At 35.8% G+C, this 23,151-nt stretch overlaps 1 protein-coding gene across 4 annotated transcripts; it reads left to right on the forward strand.

Annotated features, from left to right (window-relative positions):
- Window positions 1-1,254: 1,254 nt before the first annotated feature.
- LOC141436246 (uncharacterized) lies at window positions 1,255-21,727 on the forward strand. Of its 4 annotated transcripts, none has more exons than XM_074099149.1 (3): window positions 1,255-1,319; window positions 15,566-15,951; window positions 20,250-21,727. In XM_074099149.1, exons 2-3 carry the CDS (start codon window positions 15,616-15,618, stop codon window positions 20,745-20,747), a joined length of 834 nt encoding a protein of 277 aa, XP_073955250.1. In that variant the 5' UTR covers window positions 1,255-1,319; window positions 15,566-15,615; the 3' UTR covers window positions 20,748-21,727. The 4 variants fall into 4 exon arrangements, with proteins under 4 accessions (XP_073955250.1, XP_073955249.1, XP_073955247.1 ...); XM_074099148.1 differs by lacking the exon at window positions 1,255-1,319 and adding an exon at window positions 4,181-4,304; XM_074099146.1 differs by lacking the exon at window positions 1,255-1,319 and adding an exon at window positions 9,095-9,305.
- Window positions 21,728-23,151: the final 1,424 nt, after the last annotated feature.

Raw genomic sequence — 23,151 nt, forward strand, 5'->3', positions numbered from 1 at the left:
TGAATATGTTTTTGTTATTTTATATTCTTAAATCACACTATTAGGTATTGCAACTGAAAATTGCCGAATGTGGAATAAAACTGAAACTGCAATTGGAGTAAAGAGACAAAAACATTATAGTTGACATTTCTACTGTCATTTTAGTCACCGGAAAATAATGAGAAGCATTGACATCTTCCCTGTGAATATCGCGGAGAGGACTAACCCATTTATATGATTCTTCACTTTACGTTTGTCATTACTTATGTCACTAATTAATATATCTTAGGTACTTGTAAGTAGGTGTAGTTAATAACTACCTGATCTATAAAGAAACAGGGTGCTTCGAGGAAAAACAACAAAATAGCTTACCTAATGTTTGTGGTTGGCTTAATTACGACGGGTTAGTAAGTTTTTTAATTTTTTTACATCTCAAGTAAGACCTTACTCAGACTTTCATGATGGTGTCTAACAAAATTTAACCAAGGGCAGTTTAAATTTGATCAAACTGTTATGATAAACGTCATACTGATAGATATATTTATACTGAACTCCCTTTTCGTAGAGAGGTAAAAAGAGTTTGAATCGATAATTACATCTTTCCGTCACTTAAGGTGTGTTCATATTGTTGCACTCTCTCAGTAGTCCAATTGACTAATTTAGTATTAAAGTGCCAATCCAATAACATTGCAATAATAAAGTATCTTCGATGAAAAGTTTTAGGAAATTTCATTTAAAAGCCGGTATGACTAGTCCTTTCTTTTATATTTTCTTTTAAAATCTAGGATTTATTTAATTACACATTACACCCCATCACCCACCGGTTTACCTGAATGCGCGTGTCGTGTACCAAAAATATAATGACAATGTAAAAATAACGACCGTATACACGCAGAAAGAAACGCTAGACTCTATTGTACCTACTCCCGCAGGCATCTAAACGTAATTTGAAAAGTTCAATCAAATGACACCGACTCTCTTTATTCTGTGTAATGTTACTAACTTTATTTCCAGTAAAGTAAGCCTGAATACTTAAGCTAGTAAAATGCCCGTTGAATACCAAACGCTCCTGTAAACGGCCGGCAACTTCAAATAACATTTGAAGCAATTAGCTCCTAAAAAGTTGCCTCCTTTGTGCGCTCAAGACACCACAAATTAATACAGTTAAACAAACGAACACAAGAGAAAAAAATATGGCTACTAAATACGTGTAATAAAAGTCTGACGTTCTGTTTATGTTGCAGATTTTTCACAACAACACGTTAAGTAGGTACAATACGAGTAAGTAGCCGCAGGTGAAGAATCAAGTGACGATAGAAAAGAACAAAGCAGCTCTGAGGGTGAGTGAGAAAGAGAAAGTATGAATGGTGTCGTCATTTTGTCTAGCGTCGAGTAACATTCAGTACAATGTCCCCCGAATACTATGTCGGGTTAAGCGATTAGCAATCGGCAAGCTCAATTAACATTCAAGATGGCGTCCCGGCTAAATACCTGCTCCATTATACTATTGTTTAAAATTATCTAATGAGAGGGATAGGCGATAAGAGGCTGCACTAATCCGCCTAAGGTATTTTTGAATATGAGATAACTAATTGTTAGTTTAAGTTGCTTTTTGTTTCCCACGTACTTACTTACATCTTAAGTTGGATTTAAGTTTACAAATTTACTTTTGATTTACAATGATAATAACAATAATATAAGCAAAAAGGGTCCCATGTACCAATTTGTACCTATTTTTAAATTATATTGTAACATGATTCGCTCGTTATACTCTAATGATTAGAGTATAATCATTAACGAGATTGTGAAGATCGATTAAAATACCGAACAAGCAAACTATGGAAAACAATATTTGTCAATGATTTTCTTTCTGTATCTAGGTACTTACATAAAATATTTCAAACACGATATTGTATCTCTTCACAATTTGATTTATTTTCTTTCCATAATTTAGAGCCCGAAATAAGCTGTATCTCTGCTAAGTAAAAATGCTCACTCAATTTTAACGCGTACTTACAAACGCATTTAACTAGGTCGCGCGACCGAGCAGAATGTAATAGGCGAGATGATTATTCCCGGCAACCAATAGAAGGGGGCTGCGGGACTCGCTCGCCGCCTCCCGGGCCGGAGGTGGAGCTCCGCCGATTGCGAATTTAAAATTGGAATGTCTGCACCATTGAATTTTACAGCCAGGATTAAATTTGCGCATGTGGTTATGCTTTGGTTTTTTACGTACGGAATAACGAGCACCAGTTTAAAATTGGACTGATCGAACAGCGGAATTTTTCAGCCAGGACTCTACAGTAATGGTTTATTAGGTTTTTATTTTTTAATTAGGTACTGAGTGGATCGTAATTCACTTAAGGCCGCGTGCATGATCTAGAGTTTACAAATAAAATGTTCCTATAGAACTTCAAATTTAAATTGTTTTTGTTAGTTTTTGGCCTGGAGTTCAGCAAATAATCTTTAATTTGTACGGTGACTAAAATAATAATACTTAATGTACTTTACTGCAATATATCAACTTTTGCTTCTTTATCTATTAGGTATATTACGCATATCTTAAATTATACTACGATGACGATTTTGCAGTCTATAAATATCAATTCGTCGTTGATAAGGGCTATCAATGACCTTACGTGCATAACGCATTTATTTTGAACAATTATATAAATATTCAGGTATCGAGAGTTAACTGTTTAACTCCATTTACAAGAAAGTGATTCAGTCCTAACCTAACTAAATTTTAAGACTTTGTAAAATACAAATAATAAAAATACAATTAAATTTCTCTCAAAAGACAAGTCGGGAACAATTTTTTCCCTGTTTATTTCTTGCACGAATTCTCATAATTTCTAAATAGCTTTATACACATAAAGATAAGTAATTTTCTTATTAGTACTTTCATTTAATGTAATACAAATGTTTTAAATACAATCATTAATAAATACAATCATTGAAATGCAAAACAAAATAGATATTTCCTTAGCTTTAATTAAAAGTAAATATTGGCATAGTACATTCAAGGGTTTCTGTGCTTTCGTACACTTTTTTATCTTTATTATCATTTCGTCTCCCATTTGTATAAAATTTGCGGAAAAAAACAATTTTAGTGGTGAACTTTGAACAGGATAATTTAACGGACATTAAGTAAAAATATCAATGTCACAAATATCTTCTAATGCCAAACATTTTAAATTTTGTCTATCTTTTATGACATTTAATTTTATGTAACATACCTAGGAACAATATTATAGTAAACAACTATTTAATGCTGACTGTACCTAACTAAAACAAAATTGTTATTTTCTATACCGTACATGCTCAAAAACATACTAGTGTAGTTGTTACTAAATGCAACGTGTGGAGATATACAGCTACGTATGTAGAAGAATAGAGAAGAATACACACAGTAATCGCGTTGAGATCACATAAAAAGAAAGAAATAGCTTAAATCAGAGGTTTTCCGCCGGTGTGCCGCGGCAGACCAGTGTGCCGCGTATATTTTCAGGTGTGCCGCGATCGCCGCGAAGTGTATGCGATTCGTACAAAAGGTGTCAACGAGGCCCTATTAATAAGTGACCAGAGGCTGTCCGTTATGTTATACATATTATGGGTATACTCTACGGAACCCTTTAGGTGCTCTAAGCGCCAGTTCGACTCACACATGGCTATTTTTACTGGTGTGCCGTGAAACTTTGATTAACGAAAAGTGTGCCGTTAAAATCAAAAGGTTGAAAACGCCTGACTTAAATATTAGATTATAAATGAAATGTATTTTCTTATGGACTAGGCTAGGAGCCTGTGTTACCACTCATTGATAATTTTATATGAGAGATAATTAAGATGCCTCTCTATGTATTCGAACAACACAAACAGAAACAGTATCACATATAACATAGCAGCACTATATTTTTTAAGATGATAAACACCAAGACCCGGGGATGTCATTTTTCATAAGTACTTGAAAATACTTAAGATCTTTTTTTCTAATAAAAAATATTTCTTTAATAGAGTAGAACTCAAACTTAACGAACACCCCCTCCCCACGCCCTTATCCTTCGCTAATTGTTTCTTGCGTCTCTTTCACACTTAGCTGACAAGAAAGAGACAAGTGTATTTGCAAATCTTAAGGATCCCACCCCTTGGCTGGGGGCAAATTTGGACCATCATAGATTAGTATACTTCGTGGTCTGTAACGAGACACTTGTCGATCAGTGCGATTTGTCGAAGTGACGATTTTGTAGTGGTCAACTAGAATGGTTGTACTTTACAAGTTTCTATTTTTTTATTGTTTTTTGGGCTACACATCAGCACACCCATGAGTAAGTTATTTGATTTAAAGAACATTACTTTTTAACAATATGAAATATGCCATAAATTGTATTAAAATAACATTTATTGCACTGGTATTTTGGGATTAATTCAATTTTAGAACTTTAAGATTTTTTGAGCCAAATATATATTTAAAAAAATTATATCATAAATAACTATTGTGAAGGTAGTTTCAACGGAACCAAAATACCAGTTTGGTATCTTTGTGCACTATATTGCTATAGGACCGTGACTATTAAAAAGCCATTTATATAAACAGTTAACCATAAAAAGGGTAATAAATAACATAAATAGGAATAGGGATACGTAATAAGTATATAGGGTTCGCCTTTAACAGGAGCAAATAATTAAAACATAGATCACGCTCGTCAAACTGAATGACAGCGACTTTTAAAATGAATTCTTTTTTCATGTCTATTTCCCTGTAAATTTTAATCGAAGTAGCAATGTAAGACAACATTTTTGATGCCTCTAGCGTGGCAGGCGTCGTCAATTTAGCTCTAGGATGGCGTACATTAATAATATTATTTAACTTGTAGAAAAAAGGGAAAATCTATAGACCCAATCATATTTAAAAGTCACTGTAGTAATGTAGTTCATTTTGACGGGTATGATCTATGTTTTAATTATTTGCTCCTGTTAAAGGGCCCACCCAATATATAAATGTATCCGGGCCATTCTACTTTTCTTTGACCAGTAATTTTTTGTAATGTGCTCTTCAAATATTTTTTTTTACAAAAACGGTAAAGTGCTTGGTTTTATCATTAATCATTTAAATAGGCACATAATTAAGCTTACATTTAAAATTATCACTACATATAAAATGTAATCATTATTATCTATAAAGTAGGTAACACAGTGGACATGCATGTCCCGGCCATTTGTATGGAAATTGGTGTATTTACCGCTGTTACCAATGTTTCCACAAATTTTCTTTAATTTTAATGTTTTCTTATTTTAAAAGATGAAATTTAGTTATTTACACTTGTAAAAAATCACCAGGTATGCCTTATAGTTGTCAAAAGATTAATGGCTACTTAAAAGTAGAATGGCCCCCTTATTTCCCTTGGTCACGCCATTACTTGAGAACGATTTTACCGATTTCAGCCATTAACTTAACGACTACTCAGGGTAGTAGGTATACTAGGTCCGCACTTATTTTTGATCTATATCAATGATCTACCAAATGTTACTGATTTTGTTTGCGGATAGTATTTTGTAGCTGTCGCTCTGTGGTGATTTGTGGCAAAAATCCAGATACATATGAAATGGAGGTAAATAAAGCCTTCAATGAAGTCAACAGTTGGTCAACAGCAACCAATTACGAGCTAACCTTAAAAAGACAAACTTCATGCAGTTCTATGCTCCACAGGGAAATCCCTGAAGATAAATCTTGCATACAACGGTTGTGAACTTGTGACATAGAACAGGTAGACGTAACACGGTTCCTGGGTATTATGATAGATACGCATGGCAACTCGGGAATCACACATGGAGCATGTCTCAAAAAAATTAAATACGTTTGTGTTCGTTCTGCGCAAATTGACAAGTATCGCATCGGAACACACAGCGTTATTAGCCTATCACGGCAATGTAGTCTAACGTACGTTATGGTATTATACTTTGGGGAACTTCGTAAGCCATGCAAAAACTATTTAGGACACAAAAAGTGCATTCGTGCAATATATGGCTTGGGACCAAGAGATACATGCAGGCCGCTTTTTGTTAAATATAAACTCTTAACCCTGTCTTCATTGTATATATCTTTGAAGTAAGTATATCTGTAAAAAAAAATGTCAGATTACAAAATTGCGAAAGTAAACCCGAGAACAACATCAAAAAGCCACGGCTTGTATCTTGTTTTGCCTACTTCTAAGACTGCACATTACAAAAAAATTATGCTGTATGTCAGTCAAAATATTTAATCACTTGCCCTTAGAACTTAAACGATCCGAGCTCCCAGAATACAAAGCTAAACTGCAGGGCTACTACGAAACTCGAAGTTCGTGTCGTGCGGTCCCTCTGACACTTATACTATTTAATACGAGAGCGAGAGGGACGGTACGACACGAAATTCGAGTTTCAAGTTTCGTAGTAGCCCTGCTGTATGAATGGTGTGTGGAGAAGGCATATTATAGAATCGAAGATCACTTTATGGTTGTAAGAATTTTTTACATTATTATGATATTTTAAATAAATTTAGCCTATTTTTTGGTATATTAAATTCAATACTCACAATTCAATTATACGGTTTGTTTTTTTTTAAATAGTCTGATATGTTTTGTTTTTCAAATGTATTGTATTAACTAATTTAATTTATTTTGACGATTTTAATTTTATAATTTTTGCATTACATTTAGGGGCTGTTTCACCATAGTAAAAGAGAACAAGTAGGCTCACTACGAACAAAAGTACATCGCGCGGCTTAAATGTGTGCGCGCCTGTTGGTGCCGGTACGCACGCACCCGCCGCACGCACACACTGATAATTTAAGGAGGATTAAGTTTTCTTTAGTCAAGTCAAGGCTGCGCTGCCGTCAGCGCCGTACGTTTCGATTTTAGCTCGCTCGTCTTGCCCTCGCTTCGCGAGATGATCACCTTTTACGTTCGCGTACTCGTACTTACGTATTTTTGTATTAGGTATAGTTGTAAATTAATGTATATAAGTGTACTATAATAGTTTCGTGCAAGGACACATAAAAAATAATAGATACCTACCTACCTATAAACAATATAGTTATAGTATTATGTATAAGTAAACATGAGTAGTATGTATACAGTCGCCATCACCGTTCCGGCGAATTTATAAATAACATTTTTAAACAGTACAATAATAATAATATGACGGCATAGAATATCTGTCTGGTTTCTTTAGACACAGACATTAGACAGTTTTAAGTTAACTTTCGTATTAAAATTATTTGCCGGTAGGTAATTAATCTTAAATAGACGTCGACAACCCTAAGCGTTCGCGCCGGAGCAGGCACTTAAGTCTCCTAAAGGGTCGGGGTGGACCTACTTGTTCTCTTTTACTATGGTTTCACCACCCATTGATTAGTCTTAACTGACGGTTAAATGTGATGCCGTCTCTGGTTGTTTTGTTCGAATAGACGGAGACGGCATCACATTTAACCGTCAGTTAAGACTAATCAATGGGTGGTGAAACAGCCCCTTAAACTTGCAAGTTATTTGTATGCCTGTGGGCGAAACATAGTGATACCAATAATTATGTTTACAAATAAAGATACTTTGACTTTGACTATAGGTATAAACCGTCACCGTAGCGTTAAATTACAACTGTTTAGATAAGAAACAAAATTTAGCGCGGGATTTTTTATGCAACGCTGATAAAATTCACGATGTACTTTTTGAGAATTCCCACGGGTTTTTTATTTCACCCGATAAGATTTAAGTTTTTTTTCCATTTAAAGTATTGTGGACCTTAAAAATCTTCTTCTTCTTTGCGGTGCCTGTCCACTACTGGAGGTTGGCTGTCAGCTCCGTATATCTCTCCTTATCTTTCGCCAGAGAAAACAGTTCTTCCACACCACACTGGCGATACCGGCCCACTCTCTGATGTTTCGGAGCCACGATTTCTTTCTTCTTCCGACGCGTCTTTTCCCCTTAATTTTTCCCATCATTATTGTTTACCTATGTATATCAAAACCATATAGTTACGGCTACCTAATTTTGATCTTTATTATTTATTTTATTTTTATTTGACTGGATGGCAAACGAGCAAGTTGGTCTCCTGATGGTAAGAGATCACCACCGCCCATAGACATCTGCAACACCAGGGGATTGCAGATGCGTGATGGTCTCATTTATAAATAGTTATTTTATGGTATTTTTTGTTTATGTTTTTTAATAGATTTTAATAAATTATTCGCAACACCATGTATGCCTCCTGTGATTGAAATAAACGATGATGATGATGATGATGTTGATTAGGAAAATATAATTTATTAGGAAAATACGAGTAAGCAAGGGCAAGGCAATCAGACTAATCTTGCTCCTTCTTTATTGTGATTTACAAATACAAACAAGCTGTATGTAGGTACAATATCCCCTGTTAATGGACTGACTTTAATCATGTGTGCCAGCCCTAAGTGTTTTGGCGGGAGAGTCCGATGTAAGATAGCGTTAGATGCTTTTCAATATTATTTATCAGAACGCTCATAAGGTTTAGTTGTTACGTCTATTTCATATATTATATTTAAATTATATATGCATTATAACTTGCTTAACTTGAACTGTTTTTAAGTTTCAAAATCTATTGAGAACCAACCTGCTAATATTGTTAATCTTACTGTCTTAACTTGCTCTATTGAATTGATTGAAATGTTTATTCGTAATTTATTAAAACATTCCATAGACAGTTTTGTTCATAATTTCCTGGTAGGTATATAATAATCTGTGCCACTTACATAAATCCCCAACCCTACGCAAAACCAGGAAAAGCCTTGACGCCGAAACCTTGTATCAAATATAAATTATTCCATAAACTAGTTACATGAACCATCTACCACCACAACACATAACAATTGTTAATTTTCACATACGCCCAGGATCCGGCACGGCACATGTATTTATTTGGACAAGCGGTTACGCTATAGCATCTGGCTCTCTTACGTCCTAATCGCGCGCGACGTCTTATCCGTGACGTAATGGCCCTCTAGTCCAAACAATCCGTTTTTTGCACCCTTTATCATGGGTGCCGGCCGCCGCATAAAAGCCGTGGAAAACGTTCAGGGCACACATTACACGTAAAGCGGCCTGAACGACCCAGCGCCTGAACGCCGCGCCGCTAATTCAAATGTCGAACGCGTTACATCGTCGTATAAAATTGTGATGTGCCAGTGATATATTGACTGTGAAAGTGATTGAACCAAAGATAATTTTAATTTATAATCTGTGATACTTAAAAATAAATTATGGATACCTTACACTGCAACAAATGTTCCTCGGAAAATCAGGGATCGCCAATAAATGGTAACTTTTTTTATCAATTAAACTAACAACTTTTTACTTGTTGGCAACAATAGGCTATCAATCTGTTCTGTCAGTGTAATTCAATTGTTATTTCAAATCGGCATAAACAACTGTAACTCAACTAGGAACATCAATGCTCACTAATTTATTAGATTGGTGACAAAGCAACTGGATCAATTGATTGGGTTGATCTATTTTGTGCTAATAAAAATTAAAAACATTTCAATTCCCTTTGAACTAATTTAAGTATTTGTCAAAATATTGTTATCAACTGCGTCACTTGTATTGATGACTTCACTGAGTATTCCAATATTATTAAGCATAGCTTAAAATATAAAGAGGTAAACTGGCAACTAATGATTTCATATATTCGTAACACATGATTTTGCGGCATCTAAATCTCAACAAGTCCTCATCGATAACAGCTATCAATGACCTAACGTACATAACGCATCTACTCGTAACAATCATCGAGTGATATAATTCGATTAACAAGAAAGTGATGCAGTCATAACCTAACTTAGTCTTAAGCCTTTTTAGATGACAAATAAAAAAAAAATTCAACAAACACTATACTCGGGAACTAGCTACTTCCTAAGTATTTCGTCTTCATTTTTATAATTTTTAAATAGCTTATAAAAACCCAGAGATACTCAAGTAATTAGCCGATTATTTTCTCAATTAGATTAATAATTAGAAAATAAACATTGATAAGCGAATTGAAAAGGTTTGTGTTTATTTGTTTATCAGTTAGGCCTAAAAGTATGTCTGTAGTTATAAATACCATCAGGCTGTTTGATGATGAGTCATTACGCCTCCTACTTATTTGCCTAAATTTTGCAAAAAAAAGAAGCAATTTTACTGATGAATTTTGAAGGGGATAATTTAACGTCCATTCGGTAAAAGTATCAACATCGCAAATAATTTCAGATACTGTGTTTTAGTAACAAAAACGCATAGGTACGTTTCGTTCAAAGGTGCACCCAATATTCAACCACATTTAACCCGTTATCCAATTGAATTCATTTTATAGACAAACAATAAAATTGTGACAAAGTAGTGCTAGCGCGTTTGCATTCATAGTCATTTAACCTATGTTTACTTACCCCGAGAGTGCATCAGCAGAGGCTTTCTCGCGCCAGTCAGGCTTGATTTATATTGCGGCTGGCAAACAATGCCATTCGGCTATTGGCTCCAAGCCGCAGGCAACGCCGGGCGGAAGCTAGTATATGTATACCTTACGGTAAACTTAAATTAACTAAACCAAGATACTTTAGCAACACGCTAACAAAATGTGTATGCAACTACGACCTAGGCTTTGGTTGATTCACAAAAACCTACGACATCTCGGCGTCTAATTCACAGTTTCGACATTCAAGGATGAACAAATTAAGCCAGGCGGATCTAGTCCCGCACTTTCTACAAGCGTGAGTAACGCGCCCGGCCACCCGAGACGATGTTTGTAGGCTTTCCTTCATTTTCGCCATGACTCCGCTAAAATTCGGGAAATCCGTGACTCACCGATGAAACAAGCGCCGGAAAAGCCGCCATTTAAACTAATTATCGTCTGAAAAACTAGCAATGAAAGCTAAGCTGTATCATTATGTCAGTAGACTTGAACAAAAACTCACGCGCTGGGAAACCGACGCAAAAAACAATAGTAATCTCCCGCAGCTCGTATTGCAATTACAAATTGCATCGTCTGTCGTATCATTTCACCGCGCTACTGGCCAGTAATTGCATGCAGCTTTGAGAAAAAACTTAGCTTGAATTTAGAAAAGAACTCTACGCCCGCGGTAGAGATGTACCGCCCACAGACTAAAAACAAACGAATAAAATTTGGTGCGTTATTAATCATGAACTTTAATAATCCTGTATTGACACTATCAATAAGCGGTCACGTACAATAACGACGGCTTGTTAAGCACGAGACAAAAAAACGTGTCAAAGTAAATAGTGCGCCGGCTCCAGAGTGCCAGCCATACGCGGTAAAAGTTACCACAAGACTTGTTTTCAGACAGCCAGTATACAAAGTGATATGAATGTCTACACATTTGTCTCTGTAAGTTAGTATAAAATAGTAGTTTATTTTGAGTGCCTACGTATGGACGTGAATCTCTACTTTAATCTGTGTCACAAACTCGTCGAGTCTTTCTCAGACTCGAGTTGTTTTTTGTAGTTTGCTTTCTTATTTTGGTCCTTGTTTTTTCGCATCGTGTTTGCTGTTCTTGTATTCAAAGGACGGTCGACATAAGTAATTTTCTGCGCTCGGAGAAAACGAGAGTTGTATGTTATTTTATAGCTATTGCTTTTGACTTATACCTGCTTATTACAGGTGGAGAGAGTATTGTTTAACATTATATCACTTTAAGCAAAAAAATACAATAATTTCTACGTGATCCATCAAAGTTTAATTTACAATGTTGATATATATTAATGAAAGATTATCCGAATAATTATGATTTTATCTCCTAATTTCAGTAACAGTCAATTATCGCGATGTCGCGAACTCGTAGTGCTGCCCAGCGCCAGACGACGCGTGTTCGCACTCGATAAAAACTTTAGGATAGACTCATCGATGAATCACCGCGCGCCGACCGAATGATATTGTTCGCTTGCACAAGATGTGGAAAACGATTGGAATAGAGACTTTCTTTCAGTAGCTTAAACTTTTTTTTTTCATAATATTGAAACTAAAGGTCTGTAAATCAAATGAAATCTATTTACTTCTGAAATCTATTTATTTAAATATTTAATATTATTTTTTAAAAATAGTACCTACATTTTTAATTTAGCTTAACTACTTTATTTTTTATGAATTAACCGCGTTCCCTGTAATATCGAAATTTTCGTTGAAAATCAAGGTGCGCGGAACAAAACCTGAATTTAATTCATAAAATTAGTAATGACCGCGATAGTCTAAAATATTGTAGCTTACTTTATATTTGCCTATTAGGTATTTTTAATCATTTAAGAAGTGATTATTAAGTATGGCATTGTAACATTTATGCTCTATGGCCCCTCGACGCAAAATTAAAAAAAATAGTTATTGCCCTTAAGAAAGACATTGTCATTAAAATAATTGTTAGAACAACATCGTCTCCTTAATCTGGCGCGCTTCTGTGCTGCTAGCGGGTAAGGGTTTTCGCATTATGTTTGACCGGCTATTTCATGTACGGTGCCGCATTTCGGTACCCATTCATCGAGTGGAGGTTGCCCGCGCGCCGGTCTCGCACTCGCGCCTCGCACCACATCGGTGTCACACGAATCGAGACAAATAGTCGAGTGCGAATATTAAGCCAAACTATAGTGCGTTCGAAATTTTAAAATCATCGTGATTTTTTTTTCTCAGTGTTTTTCGCGGGTGCTCCGTTTTCGGCCAGTGTTCGATTAATTTGTATGCTTATTAGTTTTCCGAATAAAGGAAATCGTGAAAATTTGCCCGCGTGAATATGGACTTGCCCGAAGAAGCTACATCAATGAATTGTTCATGGATGTCCTTTTAACCGGTGTGTGATTTTGATTAGAAACTATTTTTTTTCTAAGTGTAACGTTTATTATTAGTATAAAATTAAGATTAATCAAAAAATAAAAGTGTCCTGACAGTGAAAATATTAGCAACACTCAAAAATTAAAAATACGCAAGTTATTCAAACTTACGCAAAACTTAAATCTAATGTGGTTACATTTCCCATTATGTCACCGCCACAATCAAGTCGGCTATAAACAAACAACAAATCACAACAGCTCATTAATATGCATACAACAGCAATAAACACAGAAATGCTGACACAAGTGAAGGTGCACTGAGATTACATAGTGCAAGTACAATTCCTGAACGAGTATGTCATTGTTATATTTTGAATCGATTGCTCATTTTCGGAAGTCAACAATCGATGCTCAGATGTAGCAATGCCTAGCCAGCAGTTCGTGTGGGAATGGACAACACTGGCCGTCGGCGAAACGTCAAAAGGATTCGTTGAAAAATCTGCGACATCCGATACTCGTTTGTTTTCGATGAGCAACTTTTTAATTAGTTAGAACAAATACAATGTATCGATTCGGTAGCTTGTTTGCTAAACGCGTTGATGTCGGACTTATCTGTATTTTTTTCCTTCGTGGTTCTTAGAATCCATTGCCTTGCACACATTAGAAATTACTTCGTAATAATGTTATGAGAGTACACAACATTAATCCGATAAAGCAGAAAATTTTAATGAAATTACCTAACTATACAAGATGTTACGTCTATTTTGAAAGAAAGTCATTCGTATATATATGTATTTTATTGTGAGTTATCGGTACCTACTGCCAAATTTTCCCGGGAAAATTGTAGCCATTCGAAATATAAATTTAAACGGATATTACATAATTATAATCTTAATCCTTTTGGTAATTCACCGTGTGTAGTATTGCGGAAACTTAGCTCAAACAGCTATGACGGCAATAAAAAGGGGAAAATCCAAAGTTGTATTGTGATTTCAATTTTCGTGGTAATGCACGCCATGGCATTGTTTGATCTCGTCAATTCATCCCACGATGCTAATACGCTCCTAATCGTACACAATGGACACAGAGTAAAAAAGTTACAGCAAAATGTGGAGCAGAATGAGCAGACTATAAACATAGAGAGTTGTTAAAAGATTGCTATGGTGAAAATAGCGTCATGTTTAGTTAACATACATTATATTGTCAACGACACGGCTTGACCTAATGATTCACTGACCATTAAACTCGATTTTTCCTTATCTGACATAATGTATTACGTACGAGGAATTGCCATCATACCTTAAATAACTATATTGATCTTCAATCGGTTCTGAAAATTTACAAGTGTTTTTGCAAAGGTTAAATTGGTATGTAGATGTAACCGCAAGCAGAACCTATGGTCTAAATAAGTATTTGCTTGGAAATCTTGTATTTGTATTTTTTTAATGTCAAATTTTAAATAGGTAGGTACATGTAGGAGTTCTTAGCAATTTATTTCCTTATTTGAATAAAAATACACCCAACTACTTATTGCGCCTAATGCAACTTAACTGACGATCGCAATCCTAGGTCATAAAACAGCATATTTACGCAATTTGAAAGGGTAACTTTCTACGCATTTGCACTCAGCGTTGCTTTTTAAAACTCTGGAAACGTCGCCTCACAGAATGGCGAGGCTGGGCCGTAAAACATATTTTATGGTTGGCGCGCAACATCAAAACCTTCAATAACAGTCAAACGTTAAATCGAAAGGGACATGTCTGTAAAATTTTGCGCAACCTTTAAGAGGCGTCACGCTCAACAAAAGCTACAATCGCTCTAGAACTAGAACTTAAATTATATTTCACTTTAATCGATAAACTTTCGGTTAGAGAACCTGACTGACAAACTTTAAAATACCGGATGCGATCCCGGTCGCTGATATTATGAAAAAATACGAATATTTGTTCTCGTATTTTGAATATCATTTATTTATTTAAGTTCACCCATAACACAATCTTTGCTTACTTTGAAACCAAGTCAATTGGTGTTCATTATTTCATGATATTATTTAATTTTTATTCTCATGCCGTAAATAAAGGGCTCATTATAAAAACCGACGCGTATTCCCCGTCTGATAGCTATGAAAGTGGTCCAGAGATGAAGATCATACATGCCCATATACATAAGGTGTACACTGTAGGTACTTACATCTTGGTGCGGTAATCGCGGAGCTTATTATTTTTTATGTGACTCTTCAGACGCCCGAGGAATGCCACGCTACTGTGTGAACCGGCCGTAGGAAGTACCTCATTGCGTTCACGAAATACTAATCGCCTCTTCTTTTTCTTAAATATCAACGAAACAAAGCGAACTTAGAAAACAATTAACAAACTAGCTAAAATCAAAGGAAATGAGCTGCATTCCGTTCGTATTATCTCAATCAGATCACTTTTAACTTACTTTAGAACTCTATTCCACATCTCCGATAACTCACATATTTTACTAATTGGACAGTTTTACATAATATTACGAAAACACTTGTTCCCTTGAAGTCACAAAATTCACAGTGCTTTAATGTTGTGAAATTGAAACCTGTTAAGACTCGTCCACTTCTTTTTGCAATTGATAACCCATTTCTTTTCGTAACGATAGCGTAAGACGTAATCAAATTTCGGACATTAGTTTCATGATAAGTTTCCAATGGCATGTAAAGATAACAATCCATATCAACCGGTCCAGTTTCTTATCGGAGTGATGAAATTTATTAACGTTCTTATGTTTTGTTACAGGTTTTCCTAAAAAGCTGCTGGTGGCTATCTCCGTAGTTCTTATTATCACCATGTGTCTGCCGCAAACCGAAGCTCTGTCGCTTGAACACAAACAGAGGCATAAGAAACACCATAATAAAGAGAACATGCCAACACAAAGAATAACCAAAGACGCTTCGCATATAAGGAGGCCAAAAAACGTGGATCTACACTCAATGCTGGCGAGAAAGATAATTAAAAAACTAAAAAACACAAGGAGATTCTTCACTGACGCGCGGAAAGAAATCAGCGACTCCAGAGAGAACAGATTCGGGAACCCAAGATGGCTGCCCAAAGTGAATTTCATCGAGATTCATAATCATGTTTACGATGACCTACCGAAAGGAAAGCCCATGTCGGCTCAAAAAGTAAGTTTTTACTTTTTTCATTGCACTGAATTTAAAAACATGTATTTATTCTTGTTTTACCGACGGCGCTGGATATGCAACATTGAAGTTTTAAAATAACCGTCTGAAAATTCGCTACTTCATTTCATTAATTATAAAAAAAACGACCAAATTGAGAACCTCCTCCTTTTTTGAAGTCGGTTCAATAACCTTTATCATCTGTTCAACCACCTGTTTTGTAATTTAACATTATGACTAAAGCAAGTTATGTCACGTCTAGGAGCAACCGGATACTATTAAATAGGTCACTGATGATTCGTTAGGGTTAAATAGATGAATTACGTGATTCATATAGTATTCTAATATTTAACACAGATCTCTTGACCACAAATTACTCTTAATATTTTCGTCTATTACAGACGAGTTCATAAACTTGTGAGCATAAATTTGATCAAAAATATCTGAACACGACTCTATTTGTTAACGGCGTAGAAGCGTGTTCAGATATTTTTGACCAAATTTTTACTAACAAGTTTATGAACTCGACTGTACATTACATAAACGCAAGTATCAATTAGATATTATTTACCCACAAATATCTGGTATTAAAATTCCAAATGTCTGTTTTATTATTTTATCACATATCATCTATATCATATACTTCACCTGTGATAACGAAATAAATATATTTGTACTTTTATAAACACCGGTTAGAGTCGGTATGGCGCGAGGGAGGTTTGGTCCAGCCCATCTCTTTTATTCTCCGTTCAATGTTTTTAAATTATTTTTCCATTTTTGCTTTCTTTGACGCAAAGTTCCCGCGCATTAGCCCCGCTCGAGGCTTCGCTGCAACTAAATGAGACTCCGCCGGCCAAATTACACGTGCCCGGCCCCGGTGCCGCGTTTATTTACTTCACATTGTACTTAAGGGCAATAACTACAAATGCAAGCCCTTAATTTCCAATACCGCAACAGTGCGAAAATCGATGCAATTTTTCGACCCGCGAGGCGGTCCGTATTACTTAATCCAGATCTTTATTGACGCCTTAATTCATACAATTAAACCGATAAAGTTCAATTTTGCGAGTCGATTATCAATTCAAAATTTAATTGGAACGAATTATCGCTTCAATTTTAATATAACACCGCCTTCGAGAGTGGCCAGCTAAGAATGAGCTTCGGTAAACCGCCGGCGGTATCGGATAGGCTAAGCTATTTCGAGTGTAGGGGGTCTAGCTGGACTGGTGACTCATAAATCCGAGCTTTACGTGCGTGTTAGTGGGAGCCAGCCAAACAAAGAAGCCAGTTAAATATTTCGAGGAAATTTGCATAGATCGACAGTCCGCAGCGGCACGCGATCCCGATAACCACAGGTCTACGCCGCGTATGATAATTGCTTTTAGACCATCGATTGTTCTCGCCGCCTCCGGGACATATGAAATACACAAGCGCTTGTAACGGGTCTTCTTAAGCTCTTTTATTATTTACTGAGCAAACATCTGGACCGCGACTTTCTATTACGTATTAGTATTGGACACCCACTAATTAGTACACAAAACTAATGCGACACGAGACAATAAGCATATGTGTATTTGAAGCGTTCGGTGTTCGTACGTACTGGGATAGTTTGGCCGCCCGCCGGCTGGCAACGCGTTATCTCGATACACGACCGCACGGAGTCGCTTGGTGTCTACACGGTTGTATGTTAAATATTTCTGACGTTGGACTCGACATTTCATCGATGTATGGCCACTTAAGAAATTCAAATATTTGACTTTGGGCAAAGGAAAGCGTTAGAATTCAAGTGATCTCGGCTCCGCTCTGGCTTTAGTTGACTTACGGACAATTTAAAAACTAAATAGCCCTCAAATGAGACGTTAAAACACTGAGACTCGTCAAGAGGATAATATGGATGAGTCTTTTAAACACATCATTCGAATGACTATTGCATATTCAAGGATAAAAAAAATGTAAAAGAATAATTTTACTTACTTCCTTTGTTTGAGAATTTCCTTCATAATAACCGTCGCAAATATTTTCCTCGCGAACATGAAACGGGCATTCCTCTTGTCGGAGCTTCGGCGCGGCCGCGGCGACGATCGCTTTAGCTGCAGAGACGCTAGAGTTTGTTCAGTATTTACGATTTAACAAAACAACACGAAATGTTAAAAACACATTATTTGTTCAAGTGAGACGAATGTGAACTTACGATTCCGGGCTGTGCCGCGTTTGTCCGCGACACGTTCTCGACTCTTTAACGCAAATATACGGCGTATTGTCGGGTTTTCAGCTTTAATACTTGCTCATATTTGCCCACGAGCCGACGCTTTTATTATCGTTCGACAATTTCTTCTCCGGAATTCTAAGCGACGGCGGGAAACTGTGAAACGCGATACGTTTTATGAGCCAAGAATTATCGACTGCTAATAATAAATTTTTCATATCATTAAATCAAATGTCATTTCCTTTTTCTTCGTCAACGGATTGCTTTAATAGTCTTTTAGTTAGATGCCAAATGCTTAATGTTAATAGTAGAAAAACGGTTTCTTACAATGTAGCTTTAGAACAAAATGTATCATCGGAATTCGTATTATGCACAATTTATAAATAGGTCAGCCCTAAGCGCCAGAATTCCAGAAACATTATCCCATGCCGGTCATTCATGAATCACTCATTCACAAAGAGGAAGTTTACAACTTGCGACACTGTTTATGCGTAAACAAAATATTCAATTACGTCCGACTGTTAATTGTCCCTGTAATATTATATTCTACGAAGACCGTTACTAGCGGGATGAGTTCATTCATTCAGCGGCCATTCAGCATCACTTGAAACCTTACTACTTTATTAGAGCATAGTGAACTCTACATGACTCAGGCAAAGTTTAAAATTATTCGGAACGAATCGGGAGTGGATTTGAGCGATCACAAAATTGAAACACTGCTCTATTTGCCTCGTATCGTACAAATGTCACGGTCATTGTGAATTTAAAAAAAGTTTATCTATTAGTGGGTTTCGATAAAAGCAAAACATAAATTAAATTCAAATTTAAATTGTCTACTTCATCCATCACTTCATTTGCCTACTTAATCCTTTTAGCAACTTTATTCTTTAGAGTATTGCGAAGAAAGAAACAAACAATACACGTGGGCAGATATTTATCGTTCGCATCAACTAAGGTCGTTTTCAAAAGACAATAATAACCGATCAGTTACAGCGTCGAGGCAAACCTGTGTGGCCGGTGCATGTACTTCTATTTACCTACATTTTGCGATCCATCACGGCTACACTGAAGCACAGCGCACTAAACCTCGCGTTGTCCTAGGACTAAAGCAAAATAAAACCCTGCCGGTGCAAAAGGCACTTTCCAGACGGCAATTGACTTTCCGAGTGCATTTCAATGCAATTTCTATTCGGACCGCGACTTTTAGACGCGTGACAGTGTTACTAAACAATGATATCACTCCAATTCATTAAATAAGCCAAGTTATCGATGAAAGATTTATCAAATATTTTACAACATGCCGTATCATTATGTTGATGTGTCTTGATAGCTTGTATGAACACTTATTTATTAATTCAATCGTCAAATTCTACCTTCTCGTCACCACCGCCGGTGCAACTGGATATGACATTTGCAATTACGCTACGCAGATTGTGTCATAGGCGAGCAATGTGCTTCTCACCATACTCGAAACAACTTAAAAGATGAATTATCCTGAGGCGTTTAAGCCATTTTACATGAGACACAAAGTTATGTAGAGACGTACCAGTATTCAAGAGTTAGGAAACCGCGATTCTATAGGACGCACATAAATTAAACAATATCGTGTTTCAACTAGAAACATGAATTTAAAGGAGTGTTGCCTATTTGACATGATTAATTTTATAAGTGATAGTAGGACAGTGATTAAAAGGGTCTTCGTTAGTAGTTAAATGCGTAAGATTGTCACACTTTGATATTTATTCAGCAAAACACTTGGATGCATTTTACAATCAAGTCGACGTATGTAATTTGAAATAAATTTAAATAAAAACTGCGACAGCTATAAGCAATCGGTCATAAGTTGAGCAAAGTTACATTAATGTTAGTTGCAGTCCTACGATCACAAAAACGGATTATACAACCTCGACACGAATTAGCTTCGCAGTAAAATATCGCAGTTTATATGTATTTAAAAGCCAACAATGTGATTGCATCAAACTTAGAACTTCGTGTACGTGTAATAGATCCTGAAAATTCCCTTTAGTTTATAAGAGTTACATTAATATTAAGGATGCTAAATGTCATGACTAACGTTATTTCTCTTTTGTTTTAGTTCGCGTACGTGGTGCCGAAGCTGTATAAGACTCTGCTAGACTACAAAGCGGTTTGGGAGCGCCTCCACATTGTGAACATTCGCCACCTAGACAACGACTTCCTGATGAACTATACGCGAAAGCGTGATAGTCTCATCCGAACAACGCTAGCAGAACTACAGAAGTTTATCACAGAAGTAGAAGACGACATGGAGAAAGCCAACGTGGCCAAACCACACGTTAACAAAAATCGAATGAACTTAGAACATTTGCAAATTGACGACGTGGATACCAATCGGTGTCTTCGGCAAGACACAATTGCCATTAGAGCTTATGCCAACACTCTGAAGAAGTGGTATTGGGAGTTGCGTTGTCCCGATGACTCCTTTAGTACACAGTGCAAGAAATCTGCACGCCAACTCTTATCTAAGAAGAACGGGAAACAAGTGAACAACCCTAAAAGAGCCATGAGGCAAAGAAGACATAGGCAACTCAGATTAGAACAACAAATTGAGTGAAATTGAGCATCGGTGAAAGATTGCATTACTGACTCCAGTCAGACTAAGTATTATAGTGGCGTAATTTGGATTATGGTCTATTTATTTATAGTGCCTGTATTATTTATTGTTAGTGTCTAACGTGTGTATGCTCTCTTTGATATGTTACGATCGTCGTATACTGTTTCTCTTAACTAGTGTCATGATTACTTAGTCAATTAACGACCCTTGGCATCTTTGAAAAGGAAAAAAAATACAATTTAATCAGTGTATTATTTCCACAGTAATATTATATACGGCGATTGTTAGTTTGAAGTGCTTGACGGAATTTTTTCGTCGAATAAGTATTGTGGGTACTTTCTCTGTGATATTTAGTAGTGCATTGTAAGTAATCATTAATTTATTTTAGTGTAAAGCACTTGTTTGTAGTTCCTTGTCATCGCCATTCGTCAGTATGAAAATTCCAGTGTCGTCTCATATGCCAACTATTTATTGTAATTCATCTCTTCATCTATCACCATTGTCATCTAGTACTTAGACATACCTCAAGTTGCTTAGTAACTTTTCATTGTATTACATATTATATGTAAAAAATGAAGCAATATTTCGATTTCACTTTATTAAAGTGTTAACATTTAACTGTTGCAGTCGCTCTTTTTAATTAGTAAAAAAATTCTCCGTTTTTTTGTCATTTTCGCAGGTTATTATTACAAAAGTTGCTAATATCTCAAAATTTGAAATAAGCACCTCGGTACCTACTCATCATTTCTTAATCTCCTTTACTAAATAGTATTACTAATAATAAGAATATAAATATTATGATGTGACTTCGTTCAAGAAAGACTTAGCCTAAATAAGTGATTCTCCTTATTTATAAATAAATAGCATTATAATATAAATGTTGTATTATAGTAATGTCCATGTAGTTAGTAGTAAGTTAATGAACTGAGAATTGTAAATATTATGAATATAATATTTTATACGAATAATGCGAATATGGTTACCGCATATTAAAATGAAATAAATTTATGCGATGTACTTCTGTCTTTTTATCTAACCTAACCCCAATTTTAGTCCCTTTTTGGTAATTATGTATTCATAAACTCCAAATACAATATTAATCATTACACTTTTAAGAAATCTGCTGCTTTTTATTATTTTAAGTCATACATGCCTACCAAAAACGGATTATAATGGTCAGTTGCCATGAATTATAAAAAAATCTGATTTTATATTCACTTCTACAACAATATAATTAAAGTAGTAATAAAATCCACAATCAATTTGAAATATGAGTAAAATAGGTATTAGAAATAAACACTCGTCGACCCACCTGGCTAAATTCTATTAGTACCTATCCTATTCATCATCATCATCATCCCAGCCTATTAACGTGCCACTGCTGGGCCTAGGCCTCCTCTTAGAATGAGAGGGCGTGGGCCGTAGTTCCCACGCGGGCCCAGTGCGGATTGGGAACTTCACACATTACATTGAATTACTTTACAGGTGTGTGAAGATTTCCTCACGATGTTTTCCTTCACCATAAAGCTCGTGGTAAATTTCAAATGTAATTTCACACATGAATTTCGAAAAACTCGAGGTGCGGGCTCGGGTTTGAACCCACGAACCTCTGCTTGAGAGGTGATAGGTCAAACCACTAGGTCACCACGGCTTATGCTATAAGTAGAGACTATTCATTAAAATACATAACTGAACAATACTATTTTAATCTTGCTTCAAAATATAATATAATTGAGACTCTCACAACAAACCCTTGCATTTGATAATAATTATGCCACAAGATACATAATTAGTTGGCAATTTTTACAATATTTCTAATTTAAGATTAGAAAGACACGCGAATAGTCCGACAATAAGATGAAATGGTCGTTTTCTTGAAGTAAAGAAAGTCCAAATGAACCCGGCCTCCCAAGTAAGTTGTATCAAGTTGTCTACCAACCAATTTATTTTCATACCTATTGCGATTAATTCTTGCGGCGCAGTAATTCTAGATTCTCTCATTCTGATTATGGGCTGGAGGTGTAATGGTGATGTGTAAAATTGTCAAAGTCAAAGTCTAATATCTTTTTCAATTTAGGCTATAACAAGCACTTATGAATGTCAGCTTACCACCGGTTGGAACCTCTGTTGAGAAGAATCCGGCAAGAACTCAGCGAGGTATATTTTTCATTCTTTCTTAGACCCTATTTTAACATAGTTCCTTTTGTACTAAATCAATTGTATCGACATATTGTAACAACTGCCAGAACCTAATACCTTAATGTGCTGTCTAGGTATCTGATTTGACTATTTTTCATTTTTAATGCTGATTTAATTGCAACAAAGGCAATATATACAAGCAATTTATGGTGTTCAAAAAAAATCAAGCCTAATGGGTGGTTCTAATGATGACGTATCAAGAAGT

This window comes from Choristoneura fumiferana, chromosome 16 (genome assembly GCF_025370935.1).
Source record: "Choristoneura fumiferana chromosome 16, NRCan_CFum_1, whole genome shotgun sequence".
Classification (NCBI taxonomy): domain Eukaryota; kingdom Metazoa; phylum Arthropoda; class Insecta; order Lepidoptera; family Tortricidae; genus Choristoneura; species Choristoneura fumiferana.